General features: G+C 43.5%; 1 protein-coding gene across 1 annotated transcript in view; it reads right to left on the reverse strand.

The window, feature by feature from the left end:
* Nucleotides 1–12,856: 12,856 nt before the first annotated feature.
* PUS10 (pseudouridine synthase 10) overlaps nucleotides 12,857–16,296 on the reverse strand; it is a 105,906-nt gene continuing 102,466 nt past the window's right edge. Inside the window, exon 18 of the mRNA XM_077486061.1 lies at nucleotides 12,857–13,084. Within this exon, the coding sequence (XP_077342187.1) occupies nucleotides 13,046–13,084 (39 nt within the window). The 3' untranslated portion in view covers nucleotides 12,857–13,045. The remainder of the gene's footprint in view (nucleotides 13,085–16,296) is intronic.

Here is a 16,296-nt window from a genome sequence, read left to right on the forward strand (position 1 = left end):
TGCTGTGACTCGGATCAGAGCCCAGTCATATGCGACCCTGCAAGATGTTTAACTCGCGGGCTAGCCTCCGTCCGTTGAAGATATGTTGCGACCAACCTAGCTCATAGCTGCGGTCTGCACACATTTGCTGGCTGGACTGGGGAGACCACTGGATCTCCATTATCCAGCCCATCACCCAGCCCAGCAGTTGATTGTAGATCTCCCAGGAGATGCACTTGCTAGGACCAAAAAGATCCCAGCAAGGAGCTAGGTCCTTACTCCTGACGACAGAAAAAAAAAAAACTGAATACCTAGAGCAAGGAGGGGGTTATATACTGACTAAGGACGGCCCATGGGGTGTAGCAAAGTTTTATGTTCTGCTTAGTCCTAATCCTGCAGATGTCAAGAATAAGGAGGTGCTGTCTCCTTCGATGAATGAAGGAGAGATGAAGATTTCTCTCAAATGTTTGTTTCTGAGCCCATTGGTTATGTTTTCCACCACTTTAAGCTCCGTGACACCCATAGAACCCATACACCATTTTTTTACCACTGTCTTGGCAACAGCATTGTCACTGTGTTAAGAAGAGCACAAGAGTCTCCATTGAGGACACCTATTGCCAAAAAAAACAAAAGGTTAATGAAGTTCTAGCCTCCCTCCAACCATCTGATAACATCCTTTATCTCTCATAGCTTAACTGCACTTACTGTATGTTCCTGGGTCTGCACACCTGCTGTAGCCATAAAGAAAATACAATGTCAGGAAAGTCATAGATGTAGGAATTTGGCTAATACTTATGCGCATGCACACACACATTGGTGCACATTGGCATGCTGCACGTGTACTTGTAACATAATGTTGGAATCAAATGGCCTATTTAAACTGTGTCAGTGCTCAGGATCAGTTTGTCTCCAGCCTCCCCTGAATCCTGTAACCCTGTGATCCTGAATCCAGTTGCTGGCCTGGCTTGTCTGACTACTCTCTGAGCTCCGCCTACACTAGCCCTGGCTTGTCCTTGACCATCGCTTCTGCCTGCTCCATTTGTTTCTGTTGCACCTTACACAGCTTGTACCCCGACTGCGCTCTTGCCTGCTCCTCTGTACCTGATCCATCCTGCCAGTATATGACCTGGCCTGCCTGACTCTGTTAATCTTCCTGTGGTCTCCAGTACTTGCCTTCCATCCTGCTGTTCTACAGTCCGCTACCGATGTATGCCTCAACCCACCCGCTGTCGCCACCCATCGGCTGTCTACCAGCCCGCCTGTTCCACTGAAAACTACTGACAACTTCTCCTACCTGGCATGGACTCCTGCTCTGCTACTAGCAAGAATCATACCACTTTGCACTCCTGGCTTCCAGTTCACACTACCTGGGGCCCCCAATTAGAGGTGTAAGAGAGGCCTTCCTCATTTCAGACTCTGTTGTCAGGTACATGATATACTCATTCCCCTTCTTGGATACAGCATTTTTAATTTATACATGGTATACTATTATGGAAAATACAAGTGTTGGAACAGGCCACAATAGAAGGAAACACCTAAACTCTTTGGTGGACTCCTACAGATCTTGGAACTCTTTCGATTATCGCAGATTAATTTCTATTTTTTGTAGAGAATTCAAAACATGAAAGAAGCCTGACCGCAAACAAGACAAAGTACCATTTTTAGGTTCACTAACCCTTGAAGTCCACAGCAATTCTTATAATTTCCCAGACCTCATCCATGAAATAACAGCCCACACACACCCTGACCACTTCTGAGAAAAATTCTAGTGTCCCTTTCAAAAAAGGACCATGTATAACTGGCATTTGTGTCAGCTCACAGTGGTGTAATGCACGTGAGCAGTTTCATATGACGAATGACACCCACATCTGATGCTCAGGCTCACAATGGAAAATGTGACAAGAGAGATGGATGTGACACTATATGGTTGGAGGATTTATACCTTTAAGTTTACCAAATTTGCTATGGCTTTGCAGATAATATCTAGCAACCCTTATGTCCTAATTATTTATATAAAGTGCAGAAAAATAAGGAAATCAGAATATATCATGATGCTTTGCATGTGAACAAGTTATATATAGCAGCCTCCTACTCAGAGATCACTGCAGAGATGATTTAATCTGTCTCTTCTTCAGAAATCAAAATGGAAGTTTCCATTTAAATTACAAGTGTATTTAAACCCAAAAAGAAAAATGTATATATTGCAATTGGGCAGCCTTTAGATGGGGTGACTGAATTCGCTTTCTTTTTCAAGCCAAGTACATTTTCTGTCACAAAATCGATTCTCTGGACTACATAACACATACCTCTTATGTTATACGGCTGAGAAGAGTGGGGGAGGTATTCTGTTGTTCAAATCAAGAAAGCAGGATAATTAGGTGGAAAAAATGTTTTAACATAAAAATAAACAGTAATAAATACATTTTTATTCTTGTGATCATGCTATATAAATACAGTATCTCATAAAAGTGAGTACACCCTTTACATTTTTGTAAATATTTTATTATATCTTTTCATGTGACAACACTGAAGAAATGACACTTTGTTACAATGTAAAGTAGTGAGTGTACAGCTTGTATAACAGTGTAAATTTGCCGTCCCCTCAAAATAATTCAACGCGGCCATTAATGTCTAAACTGCTGGCAACAAAAGTGAGTACACCCCTAAGTGAAAATGTCTGCATTGGGCCCAATTAGCCATTTTCCCTCCCCGGTGTCATGCGACTCAGTGTTAAAGGGTCTCGGGTGTGAATGGGGAGCCGGCGTGTTAAATTTGGTGTTAATCGCTCCCACTCTCTTATACTGGTCACTAGAATTTAAATATGGCACCTCATGGCACTACATAAAAATGGCTTAGGCCAGTGATGGTGAACCTTGGCATCCCAGATGTTTTGGAACTGCATTTCCCATGATGCTCAACTACTCTGCAGAGTGCATGAGCATAACGGGTAATGTAGTTCCAACACATCTGGGGTACCAAAGTTCGCCATCACTGGCCTAGCAAACAGTTTGCTGAAGACAAGCAGATGAAGGACATGGATTACTGGAACCATGTCCTGTGGTCTGATGAGACCAAGATAAACTTATTTGGTTCAGATGGTGTCAAGCATGTGTCGTGGCAACCAGGTGAGGAGTACAAAGTCAAGTGTGTCTTGTCTACAGTCAAGCATAGTGGTGGGAGTGTCATGGTCTGGGGCTTCATAAGTGCTGCCAGCACTGGGGAGCTACTGTCCATTGAGGGAACCATGAATGCCAACATGTACTGTAACATATTAAAGCAGAGCATGATCCCCTTCCTTGGGCCACAGGACCACAGGGCGTGATTGGGCCACAGGGCAGTATTCCAACATGATAACCACTGCCCTGCTAAAGAAGCTGAGGGTAAAGGAGATCGACTGGCCAAGCATGTCTACAGACCTAAACCCTATTGAGTATCTGTGGGGCATCCTCAAACAGAAGGTGGGGAAGCGCAAGGTCTCTAACATCCACTAGCTCTGTGATGTTGTCATGGAGGAGTGGAAGATGAGTCCAGTGGGAACCTGTGAAGCTTTGGTGAACTCCATGCCCAAAGGGTTAAGGCAGTGCTGGAAAATAATGGTGGCCACAACACTAAAAATTGACACTTTGGGCCCAATGTGGACATTTTCACTTGGGGGTGTACTTTTGTTCCAGGCGGTTTAGACATTAATGGCTGTGTGTTGAGTTATTTTGAGGGGACAGCATATTTACACTGTTATACACGCTGTACACTCACTACTTTACATTGTAGCAAAGTGTAATTTCTTCAGTGTTGTCACATAAAAAGATATAATAAAATATTTACAAAAATGTGAGGGGTGTACTCTTTTGTGAGATACTGTTTATGGTGTATATATACACACACATACACACAAAAATGCAGCTACTTTGCAAAATGTGCTGGATAAGTACGGGTTAAATCCATTGAGGTGCATGCTACCTTGTGGACTTATCTCTTTCATTTACAGTTTACAATTTTTCTGAGTGCCGAGCATATAACTATTATGCTTTTGGTGCTCTGACACTGAACCTTCTGGTTGCAGTTGTGTGCGGCTGTTGTGCACACCCAGTCACAGAGCACTTTATATTAAGTGAAGTCATTCACAAAATACAAAGGCTTCTGTGAATAAACAGTAGAGGGGAGGCAGAGCTGCAGCTGTGTGTGAGCAGTGGCGTCCCTATGGGGGTGCAAACCACACATGGGTGACAACTGTCGGCAGGGACACCGCCCCTGGGGTGGACCAGTGACACTGATCTACATCTCTCACCGGCAGTCTGGGTTACCATCTCTACCCCCATGGCTTTCTTCCGGTCTCAAACAGCAGAGCAGACCGAAGTCGCCTCCCCCTCCTCGGCTGTTTACATCTACACAGCTTGGACCCTTTCCATCTGCTTTAAGGTATTACATGGACAGTCTTGTGGACTCCATCCAGGCTAGGCCTTTTGTCTATTCAGATGTGTAGGGTCTTGTTGCTAAAGTACTGGTCTGCGGAGCTGGAGTAGAAGTCAACAGCTGCCACACAATGTGTCGTAACAATGAGAATAAACTCAGTGAATGAGGCAAATCTTCAATAGAGTCAATAAGATGACAAAAAAATGACAAAATGGAGCGCTAAGCAAAACAATCTCGTGGAACTGAAAACAAAAAAAAAATATTAATATTAAGTGTAGCAGCAATATGGGCAACAAATCTTCAGTCAAAAAATGAGGGGTGCTAGCAATATCAAGTGCTTAACAATATTAGAAAATATAAAGTGCAATCAATTTCAAAAGTGCAAAATATCATGTGCGATATTTAGCAATATAAAGTGCAATCAATTTTCAAAGGTGCAAATAAACAACACCGATCCGTGAACTCTATAAATGTATAAAAAAAATATATACATTTAAATATATTTTCAGTTCCAAGAGATTGTTTTGCTTTTCCATTTTGTCATTTTTTGTCATCTCATTGATTCTATTGAAGATTTGCCTCATTCTGTGAGTTTATTCTCATTATTGCTACACATTGTGTGGCAGCTGTTGGTAGTTTGTGTGTTGTTCATCCTTCTCGGCCTATTTTATGTCAGTTAACGCCACATACTATTTTATTTTTATTGTTGTACAAGTACCACTGATCCCAAAATAGTGTCAAACTAATAGTGGCAAACCAATCAATATATGATTACTGCAAATTGTTTTTACCAAAAATTTGTAGAATACATATTGGCCTAAACTGAGGAAATAAAATGACGGGCCTTTAATGAGTGAGCTGTCGGCTCAGCCCAGTCAATATCGGAATAATTGAAGTTCCCCATTATGATGACATTTCCCTGCCTTGCTGCCATTTCTAACTGTGATAGGCGGTCCAGCTCCTCTCCTCCTCCTTCAGGTTGGGGGGCCTGTAACATACCCCCACTATCAATTTCCCACTTCTTCTCTTTGGAGTTCTACCCACACGAGTTCTACCTCCCACTCATCCCATTCACAATGCAACTCCTCTCTACCACCCTTACATAATTTTTGATATAAAGACACACTCCTCCCCCTCTTCTAAATCCCCTGTCCCTGCTATACAAGGAATACCCCTGAATATTTGCCAGCCAGTCGTGTGAGCTGTCAAACCAACAAGTAGCAAAAAAAAAAAAAAAAACTGAGGCATACTGGAAGTCAGAGGGGTTGTACTAGACCAGGGGTAGGCAACCTCCGCCCTCCAGCTATGGTGAAACTACAAATCCCATCATGTCTCTGCCTCTAGGAGTCATGTCTGCAGTTTTCAGGGCCTTGCAATGTCTCATGGGACTTGTAGTTTCAAAACAGCTGGAGGGCAGCGGTTGCCTACCCCTGTACTAGTTTGCCAGTGTGCAATCTCTTGTAGGCAGCAGCATAATAACCCAATGTACCTGAATGCATCATACTGTGTCCCTTGATCTAAGATTAAAGGGGTGTTCCAGCCGTAAAAAAAATGTTTTTAAAAGTCAGCAGCTACAAACACTGTAGCTGCTGACTTTTATTAAGGACCCTTATCAGTCCAGGGTGCCCATGATTTTGGCCCCCCGAGGCCAATCCGTCCCTCGTATTGTCTTCCGGCACCGCCATCCTCACTAAGGGAAACGGCAGTGGAGCCTTCCTACTGCGCATACACAAGTCCCCCGGCGATTTGTGAATGGGCAGCTGTCTTCTGTGACACACACAGGTCCCAGAAGATACCGCGCCCAAATCTCCTAGAAAACAACGCAAGGAGGAGAAGACTGAAGATCACCACGGAAGTGGCAGATTAGGATGATATGCCTAGCAACAGGCATTTCTGGTAAGTAAATATTTTTTTTTTCAAATGTTTTTTAATGTATTTAACCAGTTGCCGACCGCCGCACGACGATGTACGTCGACAGAATGGCACGGGCAGGCATATGGGCGTACCTGTACGTCCCTGCCTTCCCGCGGGTGGGGGGCCCGATCGGGCCCCCCCACCGGTGCCAGCGGCGGTCAGAATCCGTTCAGGAGCGATCCGGGATGAGGGGGCGGCCATTCGTTCATGGCCACCCCCTCGCGATCGCTCCTGACGAATGGAAGTGCAGCGTGACATCACTTCCTCTCCTGTAATGTAAACACAGGCAGAGGAAGTGATGTAATCTCTCCTCCGTGTCGGTATTTTTCGTTTCGGCACCGAGGAGAGAGGATTGGTGAGTTGCACCAACACTACACAATACAGTAGAACATGCCAGGCACACTCTCACCCCCCGATCACCCCCCCAATCACCCCTGCACCCCCAGTCACAGTGACACCAATTGCATTTTTTTTTCTTTTTTTGCATTGGTGTCATTTGTGACTGTAATAACTGTTAGGGCAGTTAGGGTTAGCCCCCTTTAGTTCTAGGGTACCCCCCTAACCCCCCCAATAAAGGTTTAACCCGGTGATCACCCCCCGTCGCCAGTGTCACTAAGGCTGGGTTCACATTGCAGCGGTTTATGAGAATGGATGTGATTCGCACCGCACTGCAGTGCAAATCACATCCGATCTCTGTGCGATTCGAGTTCAGCCATACAGATAGTATGGCTGAATTCGCATCGCACCCGCCGCAAACTCGCACGGGACCCTTTTTTTGGTCCGCAGCAGAATCGGATCGCATGGGTGTTCACACCATGCGATCCGATTCCTGTCCGAGTTTGCAGATCGCACTGCGATATGCGAACTGATCTGGGGGTGTCATTAACATTTCACTGACACTCCCAGCAGTTCGCATAGGGCAGTGTGATGCGGGAACCCGCCGCGGATTCGTGGCGTTCCCGCATCGCTCCAGTGTGAACCCAGCCTAATAAGCGATCGTTTTTCTGATCGCTGTATTAGTGTCACAGGTGACGCTAGTTAGGCAGGTAGGTATTTAGGTTCGCCGCAGCTTTTTATAGCGCCAGGGACCCCCATATACTACCGCATAAAGCCCCCTGATTGCCCCCTAGTTAACCCTTTCACCAGTGATCACCATATAACTGTTACAGGTGACGCTGGTTGGTTAGTTATTTTTTTATAGTTTCAGGGCACCCGCCATTTATTACCTAATAAAGGTTTAACCCCCTGATCACCCGGCGGGTGATATAAGTTTGAGGGACAGATAAGGTCTGCGTCGCCCCAGGCAGCGTCAGGTTAGTGCCAGTACCGCTAACACCCACGCGCAAAGCATACACCTCCCTTAGTAATATAGTATCTGATCAGATCTATATTAGCGTCGCCAGCAGTTTAGGTTTCCCAAAACGCATTGTTAGCGGGATCAGCCCAGATACCTGCTAGCACCTGCGTTTAGCCCCTCCGCCAAGCCCAGCCCAGCCCACCCAAGTGCAGTATCAATCGATCAATGTCACTTACAAAACACAACACACATAACTGCAGCGTTCGCAGAGTCAGGCCTGATCCCTGTGATCGCTAACAGTTTTTTTTGTAGCGTTTTGATACAGTCGCTGACAGCCTAGGTGCTTTTTTACCTGTGAGCCTCACTAGTGTACCCCTAAATTTAGGGGTGTCTACTTTCCAAAATGGGGTCATTTGGGGGGGGTTTGTGCCATCTTGGCATTTTATGGCCTTCAAAACTGTAATAGGTAGTGAGGAGTGAAGTCAAAAATTTACGCCCTTAGAAAGCCTGAAGGCGGTGCTTGGTTTTCGGGGCCCCGTACGCGGCTAGGCTCCCAAAAAGTCCCACATATGTGGTATCCCCGTACTCAAGAGAAGCAGCAGAATTTATTTTGGGGTGTCATTTCACATATGCCCATAGCATGTGTGAGCAATATATCATTTAGTGACAACTTTGTGAAAAAAATAAATAAATAAAAGTGTGTAATTTTCCCGCAACTTGTGGCAAAATATAAAATATTCCATGGACTTAACATGCCTCTCAGCAAATAGCTTGGGGTGTCTACTTTCTAAAATGGGGTCATTTGTGGGTGTTTTGTGCCATCTTGGCATTTTATGGCCTTCAAAACTGTAATAGGTAGTGAGGAGTGAAGTCAAAAATTTACGGGGCCCTGTACGTGGGCTAGGCTTCCAAAAAGTCGACCACATGTGGTATCCCCGTACTCAGGAGAAGCAGCAGAATGTATTTTGGGGTACAATTCCACATATAACCATGGCATGTGTGAGCAATATATCATTTAGTGACAACTTTGTGTAAAAAAATAAAAAAATTTTTTTTTTTGTCATTATTCAATCGCTTGAGGCAAAAAAATAAAATATTCAATGGGCTCAACATGCCTCTTATCAATTTCCTTAGGGTGTCTACTTTCCAAAATGGGGTCATTTGGGGGGGTTTTGTACTGCCCTGCCATTTTAGCACCTCAAGAAATGAGATAGGCAGTCATAAACTAAAACCTGCGTAAATTCCAGAAAACGTACCTTAGTGTGTAGATGTGACAACTTTTGCGCAAACCAATAAATATACAATTATTGACTTTTTTTTTACCAAAGACATGTGGCTGAATACATTTTGGCCTAAATGTATGACTAAAATTGAGTTTATTGGATTTTTCTAATAACAAAAAGTAGAAAATATCATTTTTTTCAAAATTTGCGGTCTTTTTACGTTTATATTCAAATACCTTTAAAAGAAAGCTCTATTTGTGGGAAAAAAAGGACGCAAATTTTGTTTGGGTACAACATTGCATGACCGCGCAATTACCAGTTAAAGCAGCGCAGTGCCAAATTGTAAAAAGACCTCTGGTCATTGACCAGCAAAATGGTCCGGTCTGAAAGTGGTTAAAGGAGCGTTTTTATGTATTTATTCTTTTTTTTTTAGGGTGGACCTCCGCTTTAAGAGTAAGGCTCTACATGTATAAGCTCTGTATGGAGTAGGGAGAATTTTTTTTTCACCTCGTAACAAGTGAGGAAAATGCAATAAAAACCAGACAAGGTACCAAATCATTTTCATTATATGAAAACACTGCCTATTTTGCTAATGGTCTCCTAACTGTTGAGATCTACCATACCGTTGTCTGTTGATGATGAGAAACAGAGGATGTGGTCTCCCCTATAGCGATACAGACAGCAATAAAAATCTAACCCCTCCTTGCTCAATTGACAATAAAAACAATGGCTGAAATCTTTTCAGTTACAGAGTCCAGAGCTTTATCTAACTTATTAATCACAAAGCAGCATATTCAAATACTACTTCCCCTTGGCAGAATCTGCTTCTCCAAAGAGAGAGTTTATCTTTTTAAATCAGAGAGGTTTATATTTTTAAAGAACAAAAGTTCCTTCCAGTTTTATTGATTATAATATAGAAAGGAATAAGGGCAGAGTGACATATGCATACATAGAGGAGACCGCCCATAATGTGGTCTCAACCTGTCAAAGTACTTTAAAATTGTTTACACTTCGAAAGTAAAGGGAAATATGGTCGTAAAATAAATAAAGCATAAATAGAGAAATGACAGGACACAGATTTATACACTCATAAGCAGTAGAATGTTGGAAGTTGTGCCAAAAATTCTTATTTTTTTGATTTCCATTCCTTGACAGGGATTAAAAAACCACTAAGCAATTATTCAATAAACATATCTAGCATGACTGTCGTTATTGAGATTGAAAATGTAAATAAAAAGATACCTGAAAACAGGGATAAGAGTTTACTTTAAAGTCATTCTAAAAAGGTAGAAGTTTTTTTTTTTTTTTAATCTTAACACATTCTATGCAAGAAGATAAAAAAACCTTTTGTGTGCACCTCCCCCCTCAAACTTACCTGAGCCCCATCTCAATCCAGTGATGTTGCATGTCTCGCTCTTCATTGGCTGAGACAGCAGTGAACACCATTGGCTCCCGCTTCTGTCAAAGTCAGCGAGCCAATGAGGAGAGAGAGGATGTCAGAAACCACGAATCAAACCGAGACAGAAGTACAGTTAAATCACACTCGTTTAATAATAAAAGTAAATAGAACAAATGTAGTCAAAACATAGCCAAAGTTCGGTAACCGGAAAGGAAACTCAGACAAGCCAGAAAGTCAGGAATCCAGGGATCAGCGTGGTGGAACAGCAAGCAGGATCTGGAGCCAGAAAGAATGTTAGCCAAGCAAGTCTTTAACAGGAAAGCAGGAGATAATCTCTGTGATGTTGACCAAGGTGAAGGCAGAGATCATCTTAAGCAGGCTAGGAGCTGGCAATTAGCCGACAGCTGAGCGGCCAGCTCAGAGAAGGAAGGGCTGAGCCCAGCCCTGGTAGAGGGGGCAGCTCGGCTAGGGTGCCCCATAAAAAACTGCTTGTTGTGGGGACACTCAACAGAAGGGAGGGGCCAGGAGTGCTGGCGAGGGACCAGAGAAGAGGAGGATCCGGGCCTGCTCTGTGCAAAACCACCGCACAGAGCAGGTAAGTATAACATGTTTGTTATTTTTAAACAAAAAACAAGACTTTAAAGTGGCTGTAAATGATAAACATTCCTCGCATTAAAGCTAAAAAAAATTTTACGTGTCAGCATCCCCCTTACCCCCCCCCCCCTTTTACTAACCTGTCCCCTCATTCGATCCAGTGCCTTGCACGTCTGCAGCTCTTCTCTCCCTTCACTTCTGCGTCTGATTGGCTTGGCTGGGACACCAGGAGCCACTGGCTCCCAGTGCAGTCAATCAAAGCCAGTGACGAGGGCGCAGGGCCGAGTCCTGCTATCTGTGTCAATGGATGCAGGAGCGGGGCTCGGGTGTGAGCACGCATGAGTGCCCCCATGGGAGGCGGCTTCCCATGGAGGCTTTGGACAGAGGGGAGGGGCCAGGAGTACCGGCAGGGGACCTAAAAAGAGGAGGTTTGTGGCCGCTCTGTGCAATTCCACTGCATAGAGCAAGTAAGCATATACATGTTTGTTAAATTTAAATAAAAAAAAAAAAAAAAAAAACCTCTACAAAATCGCTTTAAGGCTCCATGCACACTGGGCTTAAAAAAAAATGCCAGTTCCTTTGGCAGAAAAACAACATGCATATAAAGCATTTTTGCACGCAGTTTAGGAGAGTTTTGTGTTTTTTCTGACAGAAAAAGCGCCAATCAGGAACGCAAACCAGGAGGGTTTTTTTTTTCCCTGTCTCTAAGCCCTTGTACACACGGTCGGAGATTCCGACAACCAAATCCGGAGTTATTCCGACGGATTAATTCCGGAAGAGGTCCGGAAGTGATGTTGCATACACACAGTTGGACAAAGTTGTTGGAAAATCCGATTGTACATAACGTGATGACGTTATTTCGTTATGGCGGGACTACGTTCAGGCTAGTAGCCAATAGCTTTGGTCTAGGAATTTGATCTGAGCATGCGTGGCACTTTGTCCGTCGGAGTAGGCTACACATGATCGGAGTATGTCCGATCGGAGCATTTTGTCGGAAAATTACCGGCAAGTTGGAAAAGTTGGTCCGTCGGATATTCCAACGGAAACAGTCCGATGGAGACCACACACAGTCGGAATATCCGACAAAACGGTACGATAGGACGCATTCCGACGGAATCTCCGACCACGTGTACAAGGGCTAAGGGCTCTTTCACACCATACGTGCATGACAAAAATGATGGGAAAACCATGCAGATTTCACTTGCAGAGACATCAGTTTATATCAGTTTTCATGCGTGTCAGTTATGTGCCCTATTCACACCAATGTTGATGCCATGTCAGTTTTTTCCCCATGCAGAAAACTGCATACACAATGCAGATTCCTGTGCAGAAAAAATCCACACAGTGTGGTGTGAACAGGGCACATAGAGACATTTTTTATAAACTTTTTGAGCTCTTGCAGAATGTGTGCAAAAAAACTGACGTCTCGGCACCATGGTGTGAGCGTTAAGCTTAAAACGTGCCTATAATCATCCTAATGTGCATGGACACATAGGATAACATTGAGCTGCTTCTACAGGCAGAACACAACACTCCTGTAGAAGCAGCGTTTAAGCCAGTGCGCATGGAGCCTAATTCCACACGACCGGACTTTGACGGACTAGGCCTGACGGAACAAATCCGTCGGACAATTCGATTGTGTGTGGGCTTCATCGGACCTTTGCAGTCTAAAAAATCTGACGGACTTTAGATTTAAAACATGTTTCAAATCTTTCCTACGGACTTGAGTCCGGTTGAAAAATTAGTTTGTCTGTATGCTAGTCCGGACGGAAAAAAATAGACGCTAGGGCAGCTATTGGCTACTGGCTTTGAACTTCCTTATTTTAGTCCGGTCGTACATCACGTTCAAATCCGTCAGACTTTGGTGTGATTTTGTGTGGCCAAGTCCGTTCGTTGAAAAGTCTGGTCGTGTGTACGCAGCATGAGGTTTCAGGAATCTTCAAGGAGCATTTCAGAAGAAGATACAGTAGGGGCTTTAAAACATAGAGCCATAGAGAATGTTATCTGAAATTATAGCAAAAATGCAACAGTGATACTGGATTTTCCACTGCAGTAAAATTATTTATTTCCTTGTTCATGATTATCACAGGATAAGAACATAAAATGATTAGAATGCTACTAAGCTGCCAAAGAATAAAAAGCAGATCAACATGATCCAAATAATACTGCAGTGTCCCGCCTGTGTCTGCAAGATTGGACTTCAGGGCAATCCTCCACCGAACAGTGTCGTCAGTCATCCAAAGCAGGAGGCCAGTCCACGTCCACAGACTGAAGGAAGAATCAAAGGGTAAATACAATTAGCACAGGCTACTACATGCCATTTAGTATAACATGCTACACTGATTGATAGCTACTTCCAACTGCTAGCAATTTTTGTAGAGTGACTAAGCAACTAAAAATCAAATGACTGACTAACAACCGGCTTTTGCCGATGGGACATTCTGGAAAATCAGCATCCGATCAGTGCTTACAGCCAATGGCTGCGAGTACTGATCAGTGTATTTTGGTGGGGAGGGGAAGGTCCTGTCAGAATACAATAGCACAGCAGGGGAGATCGCTGCAACAACATCACATGTGTTGGTATGGCGATCTGCCAATCTGGCAGCTTTTTTCGTTGGGTTGAATAAAAAAAATAAAAAAAAACCTTGCAGTATTTACCAGGCTTTAGGCTAATGCTAAACAACAGACCTTTAGTTAGCTTAAGCCTGGTACACACTATTCGTTTTTTGTTTTGTTCAACCCAGCGGTGTTACCACAGCAATCTCACAGCTAAACAAGTGGCAGACTTACCTTAAAATCATGCCCTCCAGCGGCATGCAGGCACCATTGTCAGCGCTTCCATCTTCACCTGGTCTTCCTTCTGGGTTCGCAGGCTCTAGCTATTTGAATGGCTGAGCCATGATGGCATCACTCCTGTGCATGTACACAGGAGTCACAGCCATGGCACAGCGCTCCCAACTGATGGCATACTCAGTGTGCTGTCAATTCAGAGTGCAGTGCACATGCGCCGGTGCCATCACTGCCTGCTTCCATTGTGATAACCTCCTAAACACTGCAAGTTTAGGAAATATTCATTATACCCATAGGTAAACATCGTTATAGGCTTACCTGTCGGTACAAGTTCAAAAGCAGAGTTTACTACTGCTTTAAGGCTAGGTTCACACTAGTGCGGCTGCATGTTCAGATAAGGGTCTGGTATGGATTTTGGGGGACCTCACGCCATTTTATTTTTGTAATGGGGGTCCCCCTACATTTGTGCCTCTATTACAAGCGCATTGTGGGCAGAAGTCATCCTTTGGTGAGATGTTAATGTTACAGTTTTACAGTCGCAATAGACACACATATTACGACTCACAATATTTAACCACCTGGCAGCCAAAGCCATGTGTCAACCAACACCTATTGGCAAATATTGATCACAACTTGCTAGTGTTATGACCATCCATGATTGACTTGTGTGTCCCGCCCTTATTCCTCCATCTACACCCTTCTCAACTTGCCTTACTTTCTTGCCCCCTCTCTCCTTCCTATGGTTGTTACAACTACTTGATTAAACAGGACCTGATCTGTGACAATGCATTAGGCAACACTCTCTCCGAGACTCCGTAGCTGTGCTTGGCTTCTTTGATTCAAATAAAACTTCTCATCTCGAGACCCTGTCAATTTTACGGTTGTGCAACCCATTTCTTTTATAAATGTATATCCCTTTTTCCCCACAAAGTTTCTTTAAGTGGTATTTGATCACCACTGCATCTTATTTTTTGTGGTATAAACAAAAAAAAAGATTGAAAATTATGAAAAAATATATATTTTTCACTTTTTGCTATAAAACATCAAATTTAAAAAATTGAAAATCAAATTTCTTCATAAATTTAAGCCAATATGTATTCTGCTACATATTTTTGGTAAAAAAAATCCTAATAAGCGCATATTGGTTTGCGCAAAAGTTATAGCGTCTACAAACTATGGGATATTTCTTTCTTTTTTTTTTACTAGTAATGGCGAAAATCAGCAATTTATAGCAGGACTGCGATATTGTGGCAGGCATTCTGATACTAACTGACACTTTTTGGGAACCATTGACACCAATTCAGTGATCAGTGCTAAAAATATACACTGGAAAGATCGGTGGACTAATGGGCAAGACCCCTTTCACACTGAGGCACTTTACAGGCATTTTTGCACTAAAAATAGCATCTGTAAATCGCCTCTCAAGTCACCCTAGTGTGAAAGTCCGAGTGCTTTCACACTGGAACGGTGTGCTAGCAGGGCATGAAAAAAATTCCTGCAAGCAGCATCTTTGGGGCGGTGCGGGAGTGGTGTATACTGCTCTCCTCCATCGCCCCTGCCCATTGTATTGAATGGACAGCGCAGCCAAAGCACCAGCAAAGCGCTTCGGCAGCATAGCAACACGGGCGCTTTTAACCCTTCATTCGGCCGCTGGCGGGGGTGAAAAGCACCCTGCTAACAGCCAAATAGCACCAGTATAACAGTGGTAAAGCCCAAAACTACAAGGCTAGTCTTTTCAGGGCCATAACCTACGTACTACTATCTACCTGTCTAGCAATGTCAGAACAAATGTTGCATATTCCAGTACTGGACATAGTTAAGAAGGTGTGTCCCTCCCACAGCTCTGCTAACTGCACAGGCTATGTACAGCACACAGTGGCAATGTCACTGCTATTTCTACAAGGTAACATCTGGGCTTGCAAAGACGTTTGGTGCACACAAAACGGATTTATATCCTTTGTGGCTATTTATGAATATATTTGCATTAAGATTTTTGTGGCTGGAGTAAAGTGTAAAATTCACCTATGTGCTATAACCAGATGAATGTACTATAGGATGTGGGCAAAGCAGTTCCTTTTCAATCCTTTATCTGCTTGAGAAATTTTGAAAAGCTGTTTATGATGACCTGCGTGTTTGTGACTTTTCAGGGGTGTTATGTGTGTAGAGAACAATTATATAGCACTAGCAGTTGTCAGAACCAGATTTTCCAGTCTAGTCCATAAAGCTTACTCACATAAGTACCCGCTCAAGTTGTTCTGTAGAAGTGACCAGGCAGTTAAAAAAAAAAAAAAAAAAAAAAAAAAAAAACACTAATTGATAAGTACTAAAAGCCATTAAAGTGTTACTAACCTCCCCCCCACAGTAAAATCAGTCTGTATATGCAGTAAAGCATGCTTGTTATACTCGCTGTGGAACCTAAGGGGTTAATCCTGTGCATTGTCTAAAAAGGTTTCTTGATCCAGTCTTCTCTGATCCTCCACTTCTTCCACTGTCCCCAATCTATCTCCTGATAGAACAGAGCCTTGGGGGCACTCTGCACATACTCATTTTGGTGTGTATTGCTAGAGAGTTTTTTTTTTTTTCTTGGGAGGGTGCATGTGATCAGCACAGGGCCAATCAGCACCGTCTACACAGACAGAGGATCAGGGGTCCTGCAGCCTCATAGGTCAATCAGGAGAGAATGAAAACGC

The sequence above is a fragment of the Lithobates pipiens genome, unplaced genomic scaffold (genome assembly GCF_037356315.1).
Source record: "Lithobates pipiens isolate NorthernLeopardFrog02 unplaced genomic scaffold, aLitPip1_a1.2 Scaffold_18, whole genome shotgun sequence".
NCBI lineage: Eukaryota > Metazoa > Chordata > Amphibia > Anura > Ranidae > Lithobates > Lithobates pipiens.